Source organism: Aphelocoma coerulescens, chromosome 4, assembly GCF_041296385.1.
Source record: "Aphelocoma coerulescens isolate FSJ_1873_10779 chromosome 4, UR_Acoe_1.0, whole genome shotgun sequence".
NCBI classification, from domain to species: Eukaryota; Metazoa; Chordata; class Aves; order Passeriformes; family Corvidae; genus Aphelocoma; species Aphelocoma coerulescens.
Window position 1 is genome coordinate 60,380,396 of NC_091017.1, and position 27,420 is coordinate 60,407,815.

Consider the following 27,420-nt stretch of genomic DNA (forward strand, 5'->3'; position numbering starts at 1 on the left):
ACTACTGCGATCCACCAGCAGGTTAAACCTGCAGACATCTCACCCACAGTAAGAGCACAGAACACTTTTGAAACACTAGGTGGGCTCAATGAGCACACTGAATTCCAATTAAGACAAGCTGCACAGCTTCTTCAAGAATGGAAATACAAACTACAGAAACGGGAACTATGCTTTAGCAGAATACTTATGTTAATGTTGTCAGCTAATGAGCAGAAATGAGGGCATAAGCTTGAACATTCCTCTCTCCTATTTGTGGGTTCTCCATTAACATATACAGGGTTTTAGAATAACTAGAACACAGATGTGAAATACATAGAGCGCACTCCTGAAAGTATTTTTGATGTTTTCATACTACTTATGTTTTACATTCTCAGTACTTCTGTGTTTTCCATTCCCCCATCATGTCACTTTATGGAAGTCCCTGTTTAAGATGAAGGAAGGTGAAACCTGCTTTTTATAATATACTCCTTCCTGGATTTTTATTTTACTTTCCATTCACTCCTCCCCACATCCCCCACCCTCCAAAATATGAATAGGTCCAAAATATGAATCTTGAGCAGCAGAGGAGAGTTTAATGTAGATTTGAAAATCAATATTTCTCTTTGCAATAAAAAATGCTTAGCTCTCAGAAGACTTATCCCTTAATCTGGTGAATTAGTAATATCTAGAATTCAAAATAGTATTTTTAATTAACAGAAGCTTAACATTCATTCAACCCCTTGCAAGAAGCCAGTCACTATTGCCTTTATTTTACCAAACAATTGAACAGTCTAATGAAAAGTCACAAAACAAATAAGTGACAATGAGAACTAGATTTCAGCTTCTGAAGCTTAGCTAAATGTATTATGTTATCTACTTATATTCATTAGAGCAAAGATCTAAAGGCACTACCTTTGCTGATACTCACCTTTGAAGAGCCAGAAGACAAAAGAAATCTTTCACTTCAAAGTGACAATAGACAAAACAACAGAATTTTTCACTTGAAAGATTCATTGCTCTAAGGTATTAGTGGGAATTTATATAAATACTTAGCCATCTATTTATTTTACACATACATATGTATGTATACACATATAAAAACACACACACACACACTAGCTGAAGTTGAGCTTGAAGTAGTCAATGTCAATTTTCTTTTGAGGAAGCTTTTGGGGTTTGGAGTTTTTGGGTGTATTTTTCCCCTGTCACACTACTGTGAAGATTGCCATGCTAGGCAGTAGCTACTTCATTGATACAGAACCTGGTTGAGCTGCTCAGGGTTGAGTCTTATCAGGCTCAAATCACACAAAGCACAGCCAGCAGCAGCCTAGGCAGATCAAATACAAAGCTGGGGTGCAGTGGGAAACCTCAGCTGGGACTGCTCTATCTGGCTCCTGAAACAGGAAGAACAAAGTCCTACTAATTCATTAAAAGCAGCTTTGAACGTCCTATAGTTTTGTCAGTTATTTCCAGAGCCACATAAGATGAAGAGGGCTGTAAAAAGTTGTGTAAGGTTCATGAACCAAACTTCTTCCCAGTTCAGAGCAAGACATTATTGTTATGTGTTATCACTAAAAAAAAACAGAGAAATAAACACCACACAACCTCATTTCCTCTAAAGACAGGTAAATGACTTGCAATAGTGCAGAATATAAGTAATAATAAATTATGTTCTTCCACAGTGAGACTGCAGCTTGTGTTTTCATACACAATAGACATTTTCTGTATATTTCTACAACCCAGTTCTACAGTGTTGTGGAAAGAAAGTGCAATTAAAGATTCAGTAATTAAGGTTTTAGTTGCACTTCCAGCAGGACTTAGGAAGAAGCTGACCATATCATACTAACAGAGATGGGGGGCAGAAGTGCAACAGAAACATTAGTAATAATCTAATTGGAAAATATTATTTGGAATAAACTCCCAAGCTAACTTGCATGAGCTATAATTTCATGGTGGTAAGTTGATGGAGCACAATTTAAGTGTTTCCAGTTTATGGGATGATATTTTAAGCCAATTTAAAACCCACAGGTGTTGATAAATCTTTCTGGTGCCCATACCAGTAAGCTATAAAATTCAAGGAGCAAGGAGGCTTCCAACTATACATCCACAATCCAACAGTATTTTCCTGAAAAGTAATACCAATGTGATCTTTGAATTCCTGCCATTTCTATTATTCTCTGTCCCCCAAATTGTCCATTGCTCCAATTACACCCTACAGTACAGTACTGATCAAAGCAGGTGTCCCTTACTGCTGCAATCCCCTCTCTTCTTATATAGAAAAGCATCCCAGTAGGATGCACACAGATTTCCCTAAATCTTCATTAGGAAAATTGTGAATGTACTGTGTCATGAGCACAGCACTGAAACAGTCACTCACTAGTGCAAGACCCTGAAGAAAAAAACCAAGAAACCGCCAATGTTTCGGCAGCGTTCAGGCTGCACCTAAAGTGAAGGAACTAGTTGTTTAATTTGCAAGCCTTTCCATTCAAATCAATGTCTGACTTCTCCCAGACAGGGAATAGAGTAAAAAGTAAAAGGTTTTTTTCATAAAAAGCTAAGAAATGGAACTGTCTGCCTAGTTTATGTAATTCTTTGCAGAGAAGTCATCCTCTAATGTGAATACTAATTTTCCTTTGTGAAAAGGAGCAGCAATAGTAACCAACAAGTTGAATGTTAGCATATTTGCAACCTAACTGTCAAACCAAAATGTGTGAATTACAGTGCTGCTTTCTCCACTGATGTTCAAAATCTAACATATGCCAGTTTACACAGTGCTTGGAGATGGAGAGTGTCTTTAAAGACATGGAAAACATACACCCCCTCCTCCCTCTGGAACAAAAGAAGAAAATTAATGTTTAGTTGTAATGCAACAAAAAAATCAATCTTAGCTCTTTGATAACAGGTTTGTCTGAGATCCCCTGGAAAATAGGACACTTGAGAATTCTTAACTACAGTAGATAACAAATCCAAAATGGCCTTTGCTGTTACAGCAAATTAGTGCCAAGGAAGGCTGAATTATTTCCATACAAATCTCAGAATAGTTTGGTTTTGGCAGAAGCCAAAAAAGAAAAGATGATCACTGGAACTAAAAGACACCACATTTACCTACAGATGTGTATGGCAAGTAAGTAGCATGGGGCAAATATTATTCACAATTTTGGCAAGGGCATATTTAAGATAATCTAGAGAAAGGAATGAATATGTGTTATTGGGGATCCTATGCTTGATTTCAATAGCTCTAGCTAACATGGGGAGCATGAGTAGCAAAACTGTATTCTCTGCTACACACCCAGGAACAAGGCATGGGGAAGTCTGTAGCCTTTAACTGAAAATGCCAGCTGGAGTTTCTGCTTTTGTGGAGCTCCCTTTCACAGTGCTCCTGGCAGAATCTTTATTTTTAAAACACAGAATCTCCAAATAATTCTCAAATTATTACCATACAATGTTACTAATGAGGCTCTGAACAGCAGGAGTCTCATCAGAAATGTGGAGGAGCCCCATTTGTGTTATTCTTAACTTGCTTTAATGCTGAAGAGTATATTACATCTCTCAATATGCTGACTCAAAAAGAGCAAAGTTAGCTCTTACAAGCGAAATTACTATTACAAGCAGCTAATGATTACTTTGCACAACAAGCCACACTATAAGTGTCTTTATCACTGTGTTTGTACCCATCCAATCCCAACATTGTGCAAATTCAAGTTGATTAGCAGGTCAACACCGAATTCTACTTAAGACTGCCAAATCTCTCTCCTGACATCTAAACTACATCTAGAGTAGCATTCTACAGGATAAAGTAGTTGATATTATCAAAATTAATCATCTAATTGTTCTTGTACACTTTTTTATGCACATTCCATCTTTAATGAAATTAAAGACTGAAAAATCTAACAAGGTGCTTCACTGTTCCTATCAGGTATGCAAACATATCACTCCTTTTAGTTTCTTAATTCCTGGCTGCTATGTCATGAACACTGTCACAAAAAAAGGGTTTGCAGACCTCTAAGAAGATCTATGTTTCTTTTTATTCACACTATATTGGGATATTGAAGAATAAAATAGTACTAACTTTTTTCTTTTCAAGAAAACAACCTGATTCAAGACTGCAGTAACTAGAGCTCCTTGAAGGCTTTTCCTTAATTTATATTGGCATGATTTAGGTAGAAATTAGAGAATTTTCTCCACTACCTGCAGAGCCTCAACTGGTATATTTGTCTCTGGCTAGTATTAGCAAAGGTACTGAGTAGCTACAGCAGCTCTCTCAGACACATGATCAATCACTAGCAATGCACAGTAGCTCTGGCCAGACCTGCCTGGACTGCAGTATTCCAGGCTCAAAAAAGGCAAAATTACAATAAAAAACCCTGAAAAAAATTTAAAAGCCTTAGATTTGCCTGTAGGATGAGGAGATACATTGCCAACAGCAAAGCAGCAGAGCTGTCCCAGACCTGCTTTAGGCACTGGAGGCTGCAGAAGTCCATTGAAGAGCATAGACTGCACTGCAGAAACTTTGCATTGCATTACACAAGACAAAAGTCAGATTCACTACAAAACATAACTTCATGTCAAAGGAGATGCTGGGACTGATGGGTTGAGCAGCTGACTGAAAGAAATCAAGATCAACAACACACAACCAATTATTATATTTAGCTATTCTATACCAGAAAATTTGTCTTTAAAGGGTGTATTCTTTTCTATGAGAAGTTTCTAAACTGAGGGTTTTGAAATTGATATCTTTTTAACTTTTACATATTAATTTTGGAACTTTTACTGTTTACAAATCAGAAGTCATACATCAAAGCAGAAACTACAGATTTAAAGCACATCTGTGGCCAGGTAATGTCTAAATGCATGAATGCAAGAACTCTTCAAAGTGACAGGAACCTTGTTAGAAAAAGTCCACATTCAGAAACCCTTTGCTTATTAGGTACAGGAGATACATTAACTTTGCCAACTTTATCAAAACTCTGCGTGTTTCTTGTGTCTCTGCTGCTTCTTCCAAATTATTCAAAATCTTTGACAATGTAAACTGCATTTATCCAGGCTGTTGTATGCTCCAACTAGGCAACAGCAACCTGAAAAAAGAAAATACTTTAAACACAACAGGGTTGGGGGAATTTGGGGGTCAGAAGGGGGTCGGTTGGTTTGTTTGCTGGGAGTTTTTGTCATTGTAGATATTTAGGGTAGTTATCTATCTTGGAGTGTTCCTGGCAGATGACATTTTATCTCCAGAGGTCTATCAGATATTATTTCTGATATTTATCTTTCTCAAACTATATCTAAAATTGCTACAAAAAAATTATACACACTATAGATTGAGCAGAAAGCAGAATTGACCTTTTTTTTTTTTTTTTTTACCACAAAGCAGTGTTTCCATTGACAACCCCTTTAGAATCTTATATCTACACCTTAAAAAAGGATGTGTTTAATGAGAGCAAGAGAGGAGAAAAAATTCCAAAATAATATCAATTACATAGTCTGTGTTTGAGCTTCCCTCATACATAATTTGTACCTTCAATCATTCTTGCAGACTCCTGCATTCCAGAATACAAACAATTCATGGTATATCCCTTCTTCTCCTGTGCCCCTGTCCCCTGTCTCTTTCTTCACCCACACTTGCGTTCACTTGCCTTCACACTCAGGCTGTAATTGTGACAATTTCTGGAATACTTCTTCAGTGCTAAGTATCTTCTGTATAAAACTGATGAGAAAAACTGGAGAATGAGTAGTTTAGTAGTATAGATAACAACAGGAAATCTACCATGAGGTTCAGAAATGCCTTGCAGAATATGATCAGCCACAGGCTGAAATATAAGACCTCTTAGAATAAAGACAAAACCTGGCCTTTGGAACTTAACTACTTAACTTCCTCTTTGAAACTTGGAAGAGGAAGAATTGAAACAGAAAAGTACTGCAGCATTAAGCTGACAGAAAATTCAGCTAAACTTCTCTTTGAATACAGATAAATTCATTGCATAAAGAAATATTTTCCACTGTACAGCTATGTTTGTGGATACTTAGCACATCCTTACAAGGCACTCAAAGTATCGGGGAGTATATGGTAGACCTTTCTGAAACTGTTCCAGAACCAACTGAACCAGGAACACTCTATGCCTAGGAAAAGCTAAATGCCCAAAGGACCTTACAGGAGATTACCTGTCCCATTCAACCCTATTTCACATTCTCCATGTCACTTAGCAGGATGCTATAGAATTTCACAAGTGATTCCATCACCCAGTGGAATTGAAAAAAACTATCAGTTTAAAAGCCTAGTTTTGGCAGGGTAAGGCAATGGACTTTGATTCAATTGTAGTCAAAAGCAGTTCATCAGAAAAAAAAAAAAAAATCAAACCCTGACTTCATTGACTGCATAGCAGCTTGATGAAGCTGTTAATTAACCAAAGCTCAGTAATGTCCTTTGGGATTAGAATGCTCTGTGCTCCACTTGCTTGGGTGCCAAGTCTTGCAGTAAAATAAGACATTTCTTATAAGCTATGCTGTAATAGCTCAATCAACATTTGCAGGAGAAATTAACAGCAGGTTCCCAATAATTTAGCTCTGAGAAGATGCTGATTTAGGCTTTGCCAGCCTATATGATTTCCCTGTTGATGAACAGTTAACACTGTTTAATCAAAGAACAGGAAGGACAAATTGAAGTGAAACCAGTGACCAACTAACACACATACCACATTATTGCTTCTGAAGTGGGCTGTATTAGACAACTACAGTTGAAAATAACTTATATACAGATTCAATTATCAGTATCCAGTTTTATCTGTAAAAAACTAATTTAAATTCTCTAAACATAATCCACACTGATCCTGTGGTTCACCTGTGTTGTCACTCACTCATTTACCCCACCACAATCTTGTCACCTCCACATATGTCAGACTTTTGGTTACAAGAGAAGCCACTTTGAAAAAGCTCTTCTTGAGCTTCTTCCTTCTCCCAGCTGCTACAAGTTAAAAGCAATATTAAACAACAAGGACTTTTTTTTTTTTTGCTGGTAGAGAGCCACAGGCTCTCAAACTGATCCTCATGCTCAAAATCACAAGGCTACATATTATTCCAGCAGTCACTCGGAAAGGCTTTTCAGCTTGCTCAGAAGGAAAAAAAAAGAGGGAAAATAAAAACCCCAACATAAGCCCAAAATCCCAAATCTTCAAAATGTTAAGCAACTTAAACTCAGAAAGGCTCTTTGAAGCAAAAGCAGTAAGACTCAGGATTTACAAGCCTAACTGTAGCACCCTAGTTGCCATACAAAACTGTCCACCTTTCCTTTCCCAGTAATATTGCTGTCAAACTTTAATAATAGCATGAAAAAGAAATACTGGCCAGAACCCTAAGCAAAACCAAGAAAACTTATCTCAAGAAAATATTTTTTTAAAAAACATCAAAATTTATATACTCAGGGAACAGGCTAAGATCAATTAAAATTACATAACATTTTCACTAACACAGTTTCACTTTTCAAAATGAAAGTCAGATTTATTCAACATTAAGTGCAACAACACATCAGAAATCAATAAAATCAATTTTCACTTATAAAGTAAAGCAAAGTAACATGAATAAACACAGGAAAATACTGTCTGAGACTCTCCAAGGAGGACATTTCTCATAAGACTCACAGAAAAGGAAAAAAAAAAAGGATTTTTATATGCAAGACTAAATTCCCCAAAATTCAGATTTTTTTCCAGTTGTAAAGCAATATATAGCTAATGGGAGGTAAACTAGAAAAGGGAATGAAATGCATCATGCTGTACAACACCAAAGAAATACTCCAAATGCATTTGTGTACAGCATTAACAACATGCAATAGATGAGGTTAAAAGCAAGTACAGTGTATATATTAGAGACAGAAACTAGTCAGTCTGAGGGCTTTGTTTCTTATTTTAGTTCAACTAATGAAAACAGAAGCCAAGAGCAAACAGAGGAAGAGCAGAATCTGCATGGAGAACATCTCTTCCCAGAACAGTAAAGCATCTTAAGATTCAAATTTTGCACATATTTACTTGTCTTGGTCCTCTTCTTGCTATGTCATTAAAACATACCCAGATCCAAGGGGCTTTATGCAAGTATCTACATTTTCATAAAGCACTAATAAAACAAAACAATGCAAGTCATTCAAATTCTGCTAATCTTTTAAGTCAGGCATTAATATGCTGAACACTCACTACAACTCAATGTTATTTAAATTAAAAATAAAAACAGGGCAAGACATCTCCCAAACAGCCTTGCTGAAATCTAGGGTATTCTAATTATATTTGTTGCTTGGAGGAGAGCAATGTGAAAACAGACGTGCTACCCAATTCATTTCTTTAAGAATTATTTAAACAATACTTTTAGACAACAGCTGGTCTCTTTGTTGCTCCTATTCAGTTCACAGCCTGACAGATTTCTCTTGCCAGACTTTTTAACAGCAATTTTTTAAGACAAACTCCCAAGATCTCCTATAGATTTTGTCAGCTATTGAAAAGCAAGCAAGCATAGCACACATGCAAGTTATTAGAGAGCCAAATATAATTAACTACAAAGTTCCAAGCAGTAAGTACATCTACATTCCCCTGGGGAGACTCCATCTTACTGGGAGATGGATTTGAAAGCTGATAAAGAACACAGAACACCTGGTTCACTTCAGAAGTTCTCTGCCTTCCACCTGAAGACTTACAGGAATCCATTCTACTACCCAACAAGCTAACAAGCTGGTACAAATATTTAAGATTGTCATTAATTTCTGTAAGAATGGAGTGATGGCTGACAACTGCAGACTGACTTTTGTAGGGTTGGACATACTGACCTTAATTTTAAATTAATTCAAGTCTGAAAATAATTGTGCAGCATTAAGACACAAATAAACAATCAAAGGATAATTTAAGGATAACTTTACCACTCATATACAAATTACACCAGCCAGTGGTCTACCTAGTTCACCTGAAGTACAGCAGTGTTTTTACAATATCCAACTGAGACCAAGTCTTTAAAAGGCAACTATTTACCATTTATTTATTAGTAATTCCCAACTGAAAAAAAAAAAATGTAGTACTCTAAACTATAAACCATTATCAGTACCTGCTTATTTTTTTAACAGTAGAGGGAAAGAACTGAGTTGAATTAAAATAAAAGGAATGTGAAGGACAAAGTTTTAATTCAGACATCTTTAGCACATATTAAACTAAAACTGACATTAAGACATGCTACTGAAAGTTATCTGAAACTGCTCTGAGGTCTGGCAATCACTCCAGTTAGTACTGTAACTACCAAATTTAATGCTGGGTGAAAAATAGAATAGAAATTAGAAATAAGAAGGTAATGCCCTGAAGAGTACACCTAAAGAAGAAAGTGAGGGTTTTTGTTGGATAAAAATTTACTGATCTGAAAGCCTTGAGACTGAATGTACCTTTTATCTCCAGCTATCTAAGTCGTGAGTGTTTCTTAGGAGGAGATTTAACGCCTCTGAATATTTTTCATCCTCTCCAATGAGCAAGCAGCATTTCTTTTACCTTGCTTGAATGTGCTTTCCTTAACATCTAAGCAGAAAACAACCTTCCCACTTTCATTTCAGTGAAGCATTAAATACACAGAACACACACACACACAATTTGGTAAACTTGAGATTCAAAGTTGTAAAGAAAAACAAAAGATAACACTAATCTACTTTGCTTCTGAATGCTTAAAGTGGACTGATAACTACTGCCGTCTGCTTAAGCAATGCCAGATGCAAGAGCACCCAGGAATAACAGTTTAAAGGTTATTATTGTTACCATTTATATGAATTGGTGCATTCTATTTATGCAACAGAGAACTAAGTGGAGAGTCAGATAAACACCATCTGTACTGGGCTGGAACCAAAAACTATCTGTTGAACACCTGTATGACACATTTGAACTGCTACTGAAACCTCAAAGAAGGGTTACCTGAACATTTACACACTGTCGGGCAGCCAAACTCTGCAGGCAATTTTTGGTTATTAGTTATCCCAACATCTGTGTCACTAGCAGAAAATGTTAGCAGCACTTAAGACTCAACCAGACATAGTGGGCTTCACCACAAATCACTGAAGATGCAACATCCAGGATTAAAATGCCTACAAGCAATATGGAGCAGTGATTCAAACATGAGATAGTAACACACCCCTTTAGTGAGAGCAACTAGAACAGATTAGAAAAATGTGTTCTCCCTACTTAACATATTGCACAAGGAGATAAGCAAATAGACAAGAGGTCCAAGAACTAGTAATTCCTCTATTTGGCTTAAAAAAATACTTTATTTACATTCTCCACTGCTCGTAAATTTGCTTGAAATTAAATGCGAAAAAAAAAAATTCATTGTATACATTATGAAGGTGAGGTAGTAATCCCTCTCCAGCAATGTATCATGGAAATGGAATGAAACTATTCTGAAACTCTAAAAGCTGGTGGTATAAGAAATACTAATTAGCTCACTTCCCTCCTGTGCATGCCATGTTCCCATATACTGGGAAGCAAAAGGGCAAAATCTTGAAAGCTTTGATTTCTAACTAGATTTATCTTTTTAGGCTTTCAGTCAATTGTAAATTATTGCCTAACTCCAGCTGGCATCCATAAATATCATAAGAAAACTGAAATCAAGTATTCTTGGCTTCATCATCTTCTAGGCTTCCAAACAAGGAACTATAACATTACTACTTGGACTATGATTGAGAATTTTTCCTCTTTCAGGAAATTGCCCCTCCGGAAGTAGAGGGTAATCTGCTACCTAGGTACCAGTGAGGGAAGAAAAGCTGACATATGCCTGGAACTGTCAATGAACAATTTTAAGGTCCATCACTGAGCTGTGGGGGATGAGGGATGGAGGGGAACTGACCGAAAAGAAAAACCAAAAAACCCAAATACAACCAATTGTTTTAATCTTTAAGTGCAATGTAAACTGGCCAAAAGCATTCCCCATGGCAACCAAAATGCCTTTCCTAAAACTTTTAGGCTTTTAGTAATCAAGTGTCATATAGCTTTAGTAAGAATTGTGGAAAGGTTTGGGTTTGTTTAGTTTTGGAAGAACTGGGATTTTTTTTTTTTTCTTTATATAGAACCATACATTTGTCACTTCTTCATTTTACAAGTGACTTAAACAGCAACCTCTTTAGGGAGAAGTCTTTTAGGCAATTTCCACAAGGGAGCTGCTGTCCTGACAAAGTACTCTAACAAAATATTTAAAAAGCAAAGAGCCTCATCTTGTGAAATACCAGAAAATTAAAAATAGAACATGGATTCTAGCTATAAAAGCGAAAAAACACCCAAAACAAAAAACCCACAAACCAATCCCTAATGACACTAGATGACTGTCTCAAGTGACTGATATGTCCTGTGAATCCTCGTGGTTGGAATGCTGGCTGGACTCACTGACTGCCAGCAAGTTCAAGTTACACTGTTAGCAAATGGAAACGGAACAGAGAACGTTTTGAGGCAAATTGTGTCACTTCTTAGGTGTGGACATGTGCCAGGTACTTCAACACTAAGACTGGATTTGATGACTGCCAGTGAAGATCTACCTTAGGGCCAGTGCTCTGAACACCCCTCAGTAAAATGACTCGAACTATTTGAAGACGGGAATTTCCGCAGTAGCTGCAGTAGGAGCAGTGGAAGCCACTTACACTGTGGACAAATTTAAATGGCAAGAAATGCAAGTGGCCTATCAAAATAATAATAAATAAACTCAATTAACTTAAAATTAGTTTGTGCTCCAACATGTAATACTCACCACTTCTGATTGTATTAATTTAAGCTTTTAGTTCTCTAACACTTATTAAGAAGCAGCTATAAAGTTACAGGACAGCTGGTGATACACTGGGTGTTGAGAGTAGTCTGTGCTCCAAAGGTTTGCCATTTTGAAGACAAAATCTATCACTATGATAATCTCATCTGATTTGTTTATACATCATGAAACACTATTTCCAGAAAATAGTTAATTTTTTTTTTAGAAAAGATATTAAACACTTTAACTCTCAGCCAGTAAAGAGTTCAATAGCTCCTCTATTTCACTTTTTAGTTATACTTACTACAGAAAACTGATTTTGTCTGTTTTGGCTTCTCAGCATTTGAGTTTGCCCAATTTTGGTATCAGAATTAAGAAGTGCTGCCCTCCCACTCCTCAGTACCAGATTTTTTTCCATGTGTAAATATTTACTCTCCAGTACCAATATGCCACTTCACCTTTTTTGGTAATGAAAGAGACACAGTTACTCAAATCTCACTCCAAGATCTACTATCCAGCCCCAGATCTTATTTTAAACTTAATTATTGCTCTAGCCATCAACTGCATCAAGATTTTTCTGGTAGTAGTCTTTTCCACGTTGTTTGGGAGGCACAGTAAGTTCCCTACTAGTATAAAAGTAATTGTTCCCTTTGTGGATGTTCAAGTACTTCATCAGGCTTTAAACTGCAGCTCTTGAAGGCTCAGCATTGAGGTCGTTCTTCAGCACAAGTCTTTTTCCATCGCTGCTTTTTGTTGTCTGCCATGTACTGAGTGTACAATCTTCGTTCAAAGAGACCATTGTTACCTTTTGATTACTACAGCTACAGCTGTTCAATCTGATGATTCAGAGAATAATGGAACAATATTATGTTCTCATTATTTTCTATTCCAACAATTTTTTCTTCTCCAGACTTTATCAAACAGTTGATTTGTCCCATGCTTTTCTGCATAGATGGCCTACAATCAGTCTCCGTTAGACAATAAAACTTTGGATTACTTCTGTTCTCTTAAGGAATTAACCGATGTACTAGGACATTTAAAGTACTTGCACATGTAAGGTCTCCACCCCATTTTATAACCCTTCTCTTTCAACCATGTCACTAACCACAGTAAATCTGCTGTTAAAATCACCACCACTTCTTGAGGAGAGAACTAACACATTGGGTATGTACAGTAGAACCTAAATAGAAAATTATAGAAAAGACACTTATCACTTGATTTCAATTAGCTACAGGCTTTGAAGGCTCCTTACTAGAAAAAATTTAGGCAGTCAGTGAAATAATTCTTTCATACAGTACATCACAGACATATTGGCAAGAAGTGAGCTCCTAATTACAAGTCCCTGGCAGTGGCACCTGCTACTGAGGCAACTAGAACACCCCTATGGAAGATCTGAGACTGTTTAGGTTTAGTCATCACTGGGTAAATTGCTTGTGTTGACTAGAGCAGGAAATATTTCTTTGGAATGTACCTCAGAAGAAACTCCTGCTCAGTATTAATATTTTCAAACTGAGTAAAAGGCACTGTTGCTTAAGCAGTACATTTCTTTTCTCCAACTGTTTAAAAAAAATAAAAAGAAGATGTGTTTGATGAACTAGCTACTGCTACCCTAAGAAAGCTTTCTGGTTACCTCACAGTAATTTCATCTTTCCCTATAAAAGCTTCACAAAAATTGCTTTTATCTGAAGTATGTCATCTCACATTTATATCTATCTTTATATCTAAAATTATGAGTTAGTATAACAGTATGCATTATAAAATTATACCATTTACTTCAGACATCTCTGAACAGCTAAATCTTCAAACTATACAAAAATAAAGTGTATGATATCTTACAAAAGGAGGACATTAAGACAATAATAGCTAATTCAAAAAATATAACTTATACACAGCAGTAAGCATAAGCAATGTAGCCTACGACACCTTTCAATTAACAGGACCTCTGAAACATATCTGAAACAAGCATCAGCTAAAATTGGAACATTCCCAAGCACAATAATGTTTCCAATTTATTATCTTTACCACAGTACAAACTTTCACAACCCAAATGTCCATTATCTGTCGATCTGTAAACAAAAGCTACTATTCCCCCTCCTCATTTTGAAAGGGTGAATTTTTTCAGTCTTCAGTAAAGTTTCACAACCATCTTGCATAAGGAATCAAGAGCCTGTTCTCTTGGTTAATTACTGGTTTTTCTTTTTTGTGTATTTTTCTTTTTTTTTTTTGTTTGTCATACAGCCTGCAGTGAATTAAAATCACAGTGAAAGTCCTGGGAAAAAAATGATCTTTACAGCAGGACTTGAACCATTCTAATAATAAATGCATCTAACAAAGCTTCCAATAATAAAAGCATGACATTTCCATTTCCAGAAATCAAGTCAATTAGAAATGCTAAATTCTACTTAAAAACCCCAAAAGATCTAAAAGTGAAAAGATTCATCTTCTCAGTCAAATACAAGTCTTTCAGTTTCACTTGCAGAGACTGTTCCAGTCTGTAAAACAGTAGTGCAATTCATTTAGTTCTACTTCTTTTACTTATGTTAAAGTCCAGTAGATAAATGTCCTAGTTCTATGGAAAGATAGGAAGATGCTCCAGTAAACAAGAAACTTTGGCAAGCCCAGGAAGGCTTACTAGTCCATTAAAGCTTAGGAGTCCAAAGTGGCTTAAAAATGGTTTATGAATAAACTTTAAAAAGCCCAACAAAACTAATTAAAAAAAAAAAAAAAAGGAACAAACCTGAAAAAGACAAACTAAAAAAATAAAGAAATAAATAGGCAGAAATTTATGTAAACTGTCTGAACTTTTTAATGATTTCTCATTGACAGCTGGCACGACCGTTGACAGTACAGTCATTAAATATAGGTGACCTACAGAGCATTCCATTAGGGCATCCAGTCTGGAATGCTCAAATGGAATTACATTCCTAAAGATCTAAAAAATAGAGTTCTTAAAACATTACTATAGGTTTTCTTCTGCCCACCTCACTTACACTTCTTCTTAAAGAGGTTTTTTATTTTTGATGGCTTTTTACTTTTTTCACCATTCTGGTAGAGGTCCTGTGGGATGCTGCTTATCCTAGGGACAGAAGCAGCTTCATGGCTGGGTTTACTATCACTGCCGGTTGAAGAACACGAGGTGTGACGAGGCTTTGGGACTGGGATCCCAGTTGAAAGCTGGTTCATGCTGCAAGACTTCTCCAGGATTCCATTATAAACTTTGCTTGCAGGACTAAAGATCATGCTCTTAGTTTCTGCCATGCCTACACAGTCAGGAGAGCCCCTAGAAATATCTGCAGTTAGAGAAGAGGAGTCTCCCGTAGATGATTCTTCAAGTGAGAATTCTTCTGGCGATACTTTCTGAGGAGAAATTGTCTGGTACATCTCAAGACTTGCTGGAGGAGACTGTTTTCTTCCAATGGATGAATTTAAGGAGTCACATTCCGAACCTGTTTCCTGTACTTCCCTGAGTCAGAGCAGAGAGAAGAGAAAATATAATGAAACTACAATTTCCTTCATGCAGTTAAAAAGGAAATTAATTTAGAATCAATAACATTAGTCTAAAAGCACCACCCACACTTTTCCTTAGTAGTTAATTAAACAAAAAAAAAATTAAGTTAAACATTTTAAGTTACAACTTGCATTACATCATTTTATTATCTAAACTTAAGGGAATTAGTTTGTGCAATCTTGCTTTTGTGGGCAGCAGCATCTGCCCAGAATCAGTCATTTGTATATCACTTCAAAGAAAAAAAACTATCTTTCTGGCACGTGAAGTCAGAAAAATTATGAAACAAAAGAAGGAGATTTAAGCCTATCATATACAAAAAGTTTCTTCAGGACAAGTGTCCCTACCTTTCAACAAGCTCATTTGCTCCTTCCAAAAGGAATTTAACCTTTTCCTATGAGGCCATGTAACAAGAGTAGGTACACGCTCAACATGCTGTAAGAATTGTGTTACCATCCATCTCCTCTTCGCCCAGTAGCTGACATTGCTTTTGATCCTAGTTTCAGATGTAAAAGCCAGTAACATATTGTAATGGAGAATCAGGGTTAGTTCAGTGCACCCTGGATTGTAACATTACTTAACTGTATATGACATGCTAGTTATTTACATACACATACCAGACAAGAACTCTGTGTTCCATGTAGACTATATTAATTTATATTATCCTATAGATTACTTTAACTTTTGGTTTGGTTTAACCTCTAATTCTAAACTGTTAGTCTCAACAATCCTATCAAGAGTTCCAAGTGCTGTTTGCTAGTCTCCGTACCATTGTTTATCAGCAGAGAAGTAAATGGCTTCCTCCTCCTCTTCAGTTCGATAAAGAGCTGGGCAGCTCGACACAGAGAGGATGTCAGGGTCAGGGGAGTGCAAAGCGTGCTGAGACTGTGGAGATGATGGCACAACATTGCGTCTTGATCTACACAAGCTACTGCTTCTTGCCAGTGTGCTGGGAGGTTTTACAATGGACCCTAAGGCAGAGAAAAAGCAAACCAAAACCCTCCAAGTGACATTGATGTTAACAATATCTACTCTGAAGACTAAGTAGCAGGTATCTGCTTCAGCGACAGCGACTTTTAAACAACTTTGACATTGCTTGACTGTTTCAGAGGAAGAAAGACTGGCACACCTCATACATTCCACAGTTAGATGAAGCAGCTAATCAAGATGCAACTGCAGAGATTTTGTGCCTGCCAAATACTACCCTGACCAAGTACACCAAAGCTCTGGCTCACTATGCTCTCTTGAGAACAAAGAGAAAGATTCTACTGAAACTCCCAACCCTTTATAAACTAAAAATAGTAGTGCTAAAATTAGTATGTTACACAATGTCCTGTATTTTACTTGTGTGGTGATTTGGAGCTTAGAAGAAAATGTAAAATTTTTGCAATGTAGATATGACTAACCCAACAGCCAACTGAAACACACTGCACTAGTTGAAAAGTAGGTTAGACAAAGAAGACCAATTTCATTTATGTAACATGATAGAAAATATATAACTCAACCTCATTTTAAGCTCAAGAACTTCCTTTTAGATAAAATTTTCTCTTGCCAGGCTAACTGAATTTCTGGAAGCAAAAATACTAAGAATGGGTGGAGACATCCACACAAGACTTCATCAGCAAAGTACCCAACAGGAAGTGATAAACTCAAACATTCCTAACCCAATTCCTCCTTCAAAAGATTATTAGGCAGGGATACTTGTACAGAAATGTATCTACAGACCTGTTTTCAGGCTAGCTGTTACAAGTCTCAGGATATTTCATACCCCTCCTCAAAGTGTCCCACAGAATGCATCACTGCTTCTGTAAGACACACCAGACTCTTACTGGTGTTCAAAATTGTTTAACAAACACAACATGCTAAAAATCCCTTCAATTATTTTTGTAGATGAGGATGTCTAGCCTGACAAAATACATTTTATTTTTTGCAATGCCAGTTTATCATCAGATAAGTTACAGTTTCCCTTCCTGGAATCTCAGAAAAGGACAAGTTCTCCACTCTCTTTTAGCACAGGAAATCACAACTTTCACAAAACAACAAGTACCTGCACCTTTGCCAACACATAGATTTACTTCCACTCCTGAGCAGAAAAGAAAGGTTTGCGAGTCTCAACATGAGAGTTGTCATGTAACTCGAACTTGTAATTTTACTTTCAATGAATTCTCTACTGATCTTAAAAGCATATTGGGAGATCAGAAATCATCTCATGTCATTACAAAAAAAATTCCTCAAAGAACAAATACGAACTGAGGTAAGAGGCTAAGGATATCTTTAGGAAATTTGTGCTACAGTCCAGGTAAATCAGATGCCATCCTACTTGCTGGTATAAAAAAAACCCAAAAACCAAGATTGCACCATCAGTGAATTTTGAGAGAAATAACAAGCATTTTGATTCTTTGTAGGTGTATATACACAGGAATTTGAAGAATTCAGCTATGACAATTTAACATGTGGAATTTTCTAGAACAAATGAAACTCACTACACCAAGGAACCAGCTGAATCCTAATCAGTCAATGAAAAAGCAGAAGTTTCACTATCATCTTCCTGCTGTAAGGACTTTGTTCAAGTGTTGGGCACTATTTCTTAACCCGTTTTTGTTCTCCAGCTTGAGATTGATCAAAAAGCTCTATTACTTGACACCATATTCGCCTATCAACCCAATTGCTCTGGCACAAAGAAGCCTGTCCAACAGACTTCAAATTTTGTCAATTTTATGAGTCCAAAGGATGCTGGGGCAACGTAGTAGCCCAGTCCACTTTAGATCCAGTGACTGAAATAGCCCCATTCTTAAGTGACCTCCTGCACACTGCATTTTGCCTGAAGCCTCGTGACCAAGACAAGCTATTTTGCCTCTGTCCTTCCTCGTGTGCATTTGTTATTTTTGTCTAAAGGATGGGAATAATTCAGCAGTTACCGAACTAACATGCAATAATTTGACTCCCCAAAAGTAGTTTCAACAACAGACCATTTAGCATATTTTTCCTCTCCTTCCCCACTCCCAAGTGTTTCCATGTTTTATTTACTGAACAGAAATTTTAAAAGCTAGTAAATTAAGGATAAGCTACTTCCTTCATGCGATAACTTTGACAACATCAGGTTCTTGTGCCTTACCAAAATTGAGAAAGAAAAAAAAAGAAAAAAATTAAAATTTTTGTAGTGTTACTAAGATTCAGATTCCTTTCATCACTGAGAAAGAAATACTTCCAAATGAACTGATCTTTAGTCAAAAAAATTAAACAATAACTGCAAAAGCACACAGTAAAGTTTCATCTACCTATGCTCTTACAAACCATACAGTCCTTTTCTAATTGTAGTTCCTTTGATTCAACTGCACTCCCTTCTCTGGAGTCACTTCTAAGCAAGAGCTAAATGAGAAGAGTGACTAAAAAAACCACAAGTCTGAAGTCTTTTACACATATCCAAGTGTTGTCATTTTAGACCATCTGGAAAATCATGACAATAAATGGAGCTCTTCATTTTGAAGTCAGACCACAAGTTTCTCTATATAGAATTGGAAGCTTAACTCCAGGCATCCATATTTTATTGGGTCTCAAATAAATTTGTTGCTAGGGTTTAAATCAAAGTCGTTGCACTGAAGATGACTAGAGAAACAGCATTCCTTAAAAGTGATCAGAACTTGCAGTTAATAGTGTTGCAAGAGGATTAATGAACTTTTCAGCGTGGTCTGAAGAAAAAAGGTTGGTACATTTAGAAGAAAAACAAATGCCCAAGGCACACAAAGCGAAGCCAGCAAAGTGGTGACCTTATGCTATTTTAAAATACAGTTTGAATTTCTTCTGAGATTCCCAGCCCTGAAAGAAAAATGTATCCATATGACAGTTTTCCTTCCTACTCATTCCTCAGCTTGAAACAGCTTGTTTGAATAGCTGCATGGGAGCTCATCTGTTTGATTTGCCTCTAGAGTCCAGTTAATCACAACTGCCATGAAACAGGCTCTTGTTCTGACACAATGACTCATGATATAAGGGTGGTCTGAATCCCCAGTGTATATCTTCTGATCATAGTTTAGCCAAAGCTGGATTTCCCTCCCTCCAGAACTCGGCCTCTCTGCCTGACACTCAAACAACCCACTGTATCCAAACACAAACATTCTGCCTGAAAGCTTCCCTTGAACAACAACAGGATTTTGTTCCAACTGCTAAAGAATGTTCACAAGGCTATGTAGCATGGGGCCTCCCAAAGGATGTGATCTTCCTCGTAGATCAAGGGACCCTGGACTAAATTCATCCCTTCCATCTGAAAGAACAAATGTGCTAACAGAAACTCAGCATTATTCATTACAAACTTTTGTCTAAGTAGCAATCCAAGGTTGACAAGCACTATCAAAACCTTAGCTGAATTTGCCCCACTCTCCCACCGAAACAAAATAAAGGCTTTTTCTTCATGTTATCTTTATTGCAAAACCCAGTTTTCAATGTAAGTCCCACTAGATCTAGTAGTTGAAATGATACCTAATTTTGGTCCTTTTGACTTTGATCAAATTGTATTTGATTTTAATACTCTTCTCCCACCCACCTGACCTGAAAATCCCATGTCCCCACAACTTTTCCCCTTTCTTTTTACTGAGATCATCACTTACCATGAAACTGTGAAACTATTGGAGGAGTGTCTTCATCTAAGTCATCAACTCCCCCTGCAATTGGGTAGGGAGGAATGGAAACTCGAGGCATAACTACCCAGCTGTGATCAGAGTAGAGAGAGGAGGTCAAGCTTGGTAGCCCAGAATTGTGCGCAATTTGAAACCCGCAAATCTTCTCAATCTGTTGCCATCGATAAAGACGCTCTCGCAAACATGTCGTCAGCTCAGAGAGTGCTTTCCTGAAGAAAGGCACACATTAAAATTATATACACTGTTCTTAATGATGAAGCAAAGCAACACATTCTTTCCAGCATACCAGAAGATCCATTACAGCTCTTGAAATATTCACATTTTATTATTTTTTCAACTGCTTTACTTAAAGTGCAAAACCACTCAATTCCATAACTCTCAAAAATGCCCTTGTTCTGGGAACAAATAATCACAAAAGAATATGCATCTAGTCCTGGTAACCCTCTTACTTTGCTTCAAGAATTTTATGGTCCACTTCATCCAGGGAGGAGCTGTGTGCAACATGTAATGTTCCAAATACAGTGCTTCTCTTCTTTTTTATCTTTTCTGCCTAAAAAGCAAAGTGAAATGCATAAAACTAGTAGCATACTTAAGACATGACAAAACGTTAGCAATATTGACAGGTAACAACAACAATTGAGAGAAGAAAAAAACACAAATGCTTATCTTCTTCGTGTTTACTATTTCATATCTCTAGCAACAGATCAGAAAAGTCTTTTAAGTAACTGAAGAATCATTTATTACCTCATCTTTAGCAATTGCTAGTTGCATTTCTGCATGCTGTCTTTTGATATTGTAATACTGTACTTCAACTTCATGTGTTAACTGAAGCCACTTCTGCAAAGCTTCAGGAACAGACCAATTACTTCTCAACTCAAACTCCTTCTCAGCCTTTTTTAAAGCCATACGAACCTAGCAACCAAGAAGAAATAAAAGTGTCACCAAAAGTATCATTAGAACTGAGAGGTGAATTTTAAGCACCTTTATAACCCACAGCAACATACTTGACAGAGCTTGACAGAGTTTTGGTGTGTGCCAATTGTTGTCAGGTAGGCAGATCTGGCATCTCTGACATCTAGCACATGACCTTCCATACTTTTTCCAATGATATATAGTTCCTAATTCGAAGTTTAAATATTTTTGTAAGATGGTAATTTTTTTAGCACAATAATCCAAATTTATTGTCGTTCAGATGAGACAAAGTTACTCTCTCTTCTGATAAAAAGATAAAAAAAGCTTTTGTATATATTTTTGTTCAGTGAATCCAAAAACATTATGACAAGCTAATATACAAAGTTTACAGCTTCTAATAGCTTCAGGATTATTTTACTAGATAACGGCATGATTGACAGACAATCACTAAGCACTCTTAGACTGTTTCCATTCAAATCTAGCATTTGGGGAATATGCTTTAAACACTCCTGTGGACGTAATAAAACTAGGACTGATTTAAAGCCAACACTAAAATTATAAACAGCTGGCAGATACCTGTACTAACTCTTCCTCTGCATATTTGAGCCTGCTCAGTTCACATTCAGCTCCCTCTCTCAATTCCCTTAGGCGATGAGCTTCACGTTTTGCATCATTGATCTCATCCATCATTTTGCGCTCCAGATTTTGCTTTTCAACAGCAACGTTTCTATTCTCTTCTTGTGCCTTCTCAAGCCTTCACAATTGAACAAAAAATATGAGAAAAATACACAGCATATTTGTTAAAAGTTGCAGTCCTCAGGGTAACAAAATGCATCCAGCAACAGGGCAAGAGGCTATGGGCACAAACCAAAGCACATGAGGTTCCATCTGAACATCAGGAAACACTTTCACCATGAGAGTGACTGAGCAACGGCACAGGTTGCCCAGAGAGATGGTAGAGTCTCCATCCTTGGACATATTCAGAAGCCACCTGCACATGGTCCTAGGCAACCTGCTCTAGAAGATCCTGCTTAAGCAGGAGGGGATGGACAAGATGAACTCCAGAAGTCTCTTCCAACCTCAACCACTCTGTGATAATAAAGACTCTGCAAGCTTCACGAATCAGCAGCAATTACATCACACAACGTGAAATCCATGCCAGGCAAAACACCCAAACTTTTAAGTGAACCGTCATTAAAAGCGTAGCATCAAAATACAAGTCTCTATACACAGCTGAGTTAGAAGTGCACCACAGACTATCAACTCTCATGCTGCTATATAAGCAATAGAAACTAATCAGTCAGGTGTGTTTCAGTCTTAAGAGCTTAAAAAGAAATGTTCTCATTCCCATGAATGCAACTATTCAAAATAAACTGTAATTATATGAAAATAACAGTACATACTTGTAAATCTGTAGGAAAAAAGATTGAGCCTCTATTCTCTACCTTCATCCACAAGTTTGTATTGTCCGCTAAAATATACAGGAGCAATGTCTACCCAAGAAATCAGCACCACTGAAATCACAATTTCCATGCAAAGGGAAGATGGGCAAAATCCAAAGGCAGTTAATGCAAAAAAATTAGGACTGTAAAGGATCTGCATTTGTGTTTAACCTCAAAACAAAAGGACAACTTTATTTTTTTTCTTTTAGGTTTTATACCTTTCCTGCAAGTCAAGAAGACTTTGCTCTGCTGTTTGGAGACTTTCTAAGTCCTTCATCATTTTTGTGATATGTTCTCTTGAGGTTCTGTTCTGTGTATATGCAAACCAGCAGCCTCCAAAACCAATAACTATAGAAACTGTTAATATAAAATCCTTCATCCAGTTGTGAGGGGGACCTGTGCAGAGAACAACACCATCATTAACTAGTTCATCGATACAGACAACAGACTAAGGCCTTCCCCCCCTCTCCCCAGCCTAAAGGTGACAGAACCCGATGCTAAACAGAATTCTAGCTCATTTACCTCAAACCACCTCCAACAACTACTTTCCAAATGTATTCCACAGCATTTTCCATACAACATAACCTAACATTAGAGCTCTGCTCTAATACAATTTACTTAATCTATACTAAAACATTCATTAGATTGAGAAAAGCTTACTAAACCCCTTTGCAGTACATATACTCTGTATCTTTTTTTAAAGTTAAAATAGAGTTCCACAATTGCATTTTATCAGGCCAGTAGGAACTTTTATTAGGTTTGACCAAGTTCTCCCCAGTTTGCACCCTCTTAAATACCCTATGCTGAGTTAAAAATGCACTTGGAGAAAATAAAGTACATTTTAAAATGGTAACAGCAGCACTTTGTAAAAGTTGGATTGCCAAATTGTCATATCCAAGATTCACACAACACATCTTTGTTAGTACAACGTTTATAGTCACTTGCACCTTTGTAAAGACAGCTTCTGTGAGTATTAAAGGTCTAATACAAAGTGCTTCTTTTTCCCCCCTAAAAATCCCCAGCTCAGATCTGGCCCAACTAGTTCAGGAATCCCTGACATGCACAGTACCAGAGCAGAGCTGTAACTGTGTACAAAAGCAAGCATGCAGAGCACTGGTGATGTGGTATGGACATGGCTGCATATGGTAAAATGGGTCAGATGTGGAACTCCTGCATTAAATTTAACTGCACTTAAACTCAAGGTGTTGAATTTGCATCACCATCTCCTTTTCTCTTCTTGGGGAAGGTCATCCCCTCTCATTTCAGCATCCCAGCTGCACTGTCCAAGCTAATTAAGAAGTGAATGTAACCTTAGCTATAAATGTAATTTAAACAGTCAAAAATATTTAGAGGAAACTTCTTGTGACACAAAAGCAAACATCCATCTATCAAGTGGGGTTAAACTAAAATTTCTACATGATCTTACACACAGAAGTGAACCTTTGTCCTGGTCACAGCATCTAAATAACCTTTTGTAATTCATTGCAGAGTTACACAATGCATGCCAAGCAATCCATCAGCATATCCACAAAATAGATAAGCTGTCCTATCTACAGCATCAAGTGTCATGGAAAACATGCTCTGTTGAATTCTTACAATTAAGAGATAAGAAAAAAAACTCCAAAAAGTTACTAACGGGTGAGAGGTCCAAATAAAACAACATCCAAGGCTTTAAGCTGAAGCTTCTGTCTATGGCTCCGGTCAATTATTTTCAAGTGAGAGATCATGAAAGCATGTTCATTTACTGCTATCCTGTTAATGATAACACAAAACGTTACCTATTCCATAAATACATTCAAAATCAGTCTATGCAAAAAAAAAAGACATCCATAGCATTTTCCACAGTTATACAGATTATAGCTGTGCAATTAAGAGTGAGAAATACAATACAGCAGTAATGCTATATAAATGCGTATTGGCATGTGACAAAAGAAAAAAACAAAATCATTTACCCATTCTTTTCTTTCTGGAAAAAATAATGAAATAAATCCATGTAGCACAGTTAAATGCATATTTACAGACTCGTGACACCAACTCCTAAATACACGCAGTACTCAGGTGTGGTATTTATGCACCAGGAAAGGTATTCTACAGTTACATTGTTATATATACCCATACAATAGACTGGAAGATGTTCAAAAGGAAGCTTGCTACCACACAGAATTATGTGACCTTTGGTAAGAGCTTCCACAGAAAGAAACAAAACTTTTATGAAAGTTATATTTTGAAATATTCTGGCAGAAAAAATATGCAGCCACCTCTTCAAAACCACCAGGACACTTCTCTTTTCTTGCATTTGACTATATCTTGTTAGACTTTAGGTTCACATAGCTGTCTCTACCATACAGACTAATGCAGCAACCTATGGGGAATTATTTGAAACTAATCCAGAAGATACATTCACCTGGGAAGTGTTGTTCCATTGACATTGCTGTCTCTAAAATTCTTTTCATATTGAGGCAATTCAACAAATTCTGACAGCCACTGAAGAGTGTCCTCTTGAGTCCAGTTATGAACTGAAAGAAAAATTCAACTACCTTAAGTTTTCTGTACAAATCAACAGCTTAGAAGACAAGCAGTAGAAAAGCAGGTTACAATAACCAAGAGAGTTTAGCCAAATATAATTCCAGAAAAATTAGTATTACCAAGGTGTTTCTGGCATTTTGCCTTTTTCATTACATGCTCCCCTGTGAAAGCTTAGGCAAACTATACACAAACAAGCATGGAACCAATAGAAGTATTTCTTTATTAAAACTTCCACAGAACAATTTAGTCTTTTGCTTTAGTTTAAATCAGGACAGCATCTTGTGACTTTCATCTACTTAAACAGATTCCAGCCTCAACTCCTTTTTTTTGCTACCCTTGCAGAACTAAACACACATCAGCTGGTGCTGTAACCATTTGAGGCAATGTACCAAGATCTTTCCCAGGATGATGCCTTAAAATTTGCTTTGACAAGAATTTTCTTAGAGGCTTATACCTACTAACCACAAAATGGGAGCCAGCAAGAGAAGGAGAAAGGAGACTGAAAGAAAACACCAAAAGACAGAAAAAATGTAACAGGAAAACTATTAAGTATCTCTCAAACACGCCCAAGAAAAGTGGAATTATATGCAAAAATATTTCAAGACTAAGAAAAATTACTTAATATGTAGAGAATAATTAACAATTTTCCTTAACAGCAACACTACATAAGCATTCATAACTACAGATGTGCTAAGAAAATGCTACCCACAGATATTGGAAAAAAAAAAATCACATTTCTGGCCCTTACAGACCAGCTGCTACAGTTTACAGCAGGGAAATTGTTCACTGCATTTATGAGTCTGCAAAAGTCTGTCTGCATATGAAAGAAACAGGGACAGTCTCCTTCTGGTCAGACATGTATTCACATGAAAAACTTTTTTTTTTTTTTTTAACATTTCTCTATCTAGAACTACTTGCATGTGACAGTGCTGGGCAGAGATTTCTGCAGAAACCTTATCACTAGGACACATTCTCAGTGATAAATTTTGACAATAATCCTTTAGAAAGTGCTGCTGAAAGCTTGACAGGTAAAGCTGCAAGCAATGGAAATTCTTATGAGTTCAAATTCATATTTCAGTTCACACTGTAACTGAAATAAGGACTTCTAGGTCTCTTGTCTACACTAGCACAACTGAAAAATAAGTTTAAACATTTCAGATTATTATCATTCCAGATAGGCAGAGACAGAACACATTCCACAGACTCACTTGCAGCTTCAAGAAACAAACTCACAGTACAAACCTCTTGTTATCTAACAACATGAATGCCTACAGAACCTTCCCAGTATGCTGTCCCATTTCTTTCTCTCCTTGTGAGCCACAGTCAGGTATTGATTTGAAACAGACTTGGTTTGGACATATTACTCAAAGATTTTATGCAAAATATCTGGGCTCTATTTATAAACAGATAGGTTTCCCATTGCAAAGATTCTTAACTGTTTTGTGCATAATAAGCAATCAGATTTATAAATTATTCAAAGTCATGTGACTGGTCATTAGAAGTCTCAAGAGTGGTAAAATCATCCAGAAAAATATCACCTTAACTGCATTCTAGAAATATGTTCATAGACTGATTCAAAGTAAAAGTGTTGCTTTGATGTGACATGTGAAAAAAACACCTAAAATAGCCACTACACCCTACAGACTATCACTGACAGTACAGAACACTCAATTTCAGAAGCCACACAATTCACTGAGTTTGTAAGTTGGGCGGGAAGGGTTAAAAATACCATTGAGACTTTTCACTTCTACTGCTGGAAGAATTTTCTAGACACTCTGTCAAATTTTACATAAATTTATAGGTTTTTATAATCCAGTAGTAATTTTAAACATATTATCCTGAAAGAAATGAGGTACACATTTAAGTGGTTTACCATAGAGCAAATCATATCTGTTGTACTGCTTAGACTGGTGCAATGTTTTCTTCATAGACTATCAAGGAAATTTTCCCAAACAAATCAGTTATATTCTGGAAAAAACACTTCATTATTCATTATCTATCACTGTATCAGATACCTCCATTAGAAACTGCAAAAAGAAGCAACCAAAGTCTATCCTAAACTAGAACTGAAACTCATACTTTCTGTACTCTTACACTGTTACCCGTTCATGAAAAAATAATATCAATTACTTCTTTATTTATATTGTATACCTTTAACTGACCACTCAATCATTTAAGCTACCAATACATACTGTCATCTCTTATTCTGGGATGTCAAGATCTGAACCTCTGCTCATGTACATATTTCACAAGAAATTTAGATTTATTATGTAAACTAATTCTTCATTCACAGTAGTCCAGTGCCAGTGCCTGCAAATCCCAAAGTTTTCCAGGTGGACTCAGATTCTAAACTACACTGTTCTTCCTTTCCTATTCTATCAATCAGTGAAAACATTCAGACTGTTTCTTTTCGTTGATATCTTCCATATGCCAAATGTTGGTAAGGAGTATTACTTGACTTGTCTCCAATAAGATTTTATGACATACATACATGTTTGTTCTCCAACAGCATAAACTACTGGAAAGCAAACTGGCCTTTCTCCACAAGAAGCACTTACAGTCCACTGAAACATGACACAAGGCAAGTGTGATATACACCAGGCATACTGGAGGGCAAGCAGTCCAGCTGAAATTCATCTTGATCAGTACTGCCAATTAGAATGTGCCAACTCCCACTAGTTAGCTGAGGTTGTAA

General features: G+C 36.7%; 1 protein-coding gene across 3 annotated transcripts in view; it reads right to left on the minus strand.

The window, feature by feature from the left end:
* Positions 1-7,440: 7,440 nt before the first annotated feature.
* Positions 7,441-27,420, minus strand: part of STIM2 (stromal interaction molecule 2) — a 73,900-nt gene continuing 53,920 nt past the window's right edge. For 2 of the 3 annotated variants that reach the window (XM_069014307.1, XM_069014305.1), the window contains exons 4-12: positions 24,604-24,715; positions 23,836-23,951; positions 22,418-22,595; positions 21,334-21,511; positions 20,590-20,757; positions 20,295-20,395; positions 19,816-20,054; positions 15,981-16,182; positions 7,441-15,169 (exon numbers count right to left, since the gene is read on the minus strand). In XM_069014307.1, the coding sequence (XP_068870408.1) occupies positions 14,689-15,169; positions 15,981-16,182; positions 19,816-20,054; positions 20,295-20,395; positions 20,590-20,757; positions 21,334-21,511; positions 22,418-22,595; positions 23,836-23,951; positions 24,604-24,715 (1,775 nt within the window). In that variant the 3' untranslated portion in view covers positions 7,441-14,688. Of the gene's footprint in view, positions 15,170-15,558; positions 15,708-15,980; positions 16,183-19,815; positions 20,055-20,294; positions 20,396-20,589; positions 20,758-21,333; positions 21,512-22,417; positions 22,596-23,835; positions 23,952-24,603; positions 24,716-27,420 lie in introns of all 3 variants that reach the window. The other variant, XM_069014306.1, reaches the window with a different exon arrangement.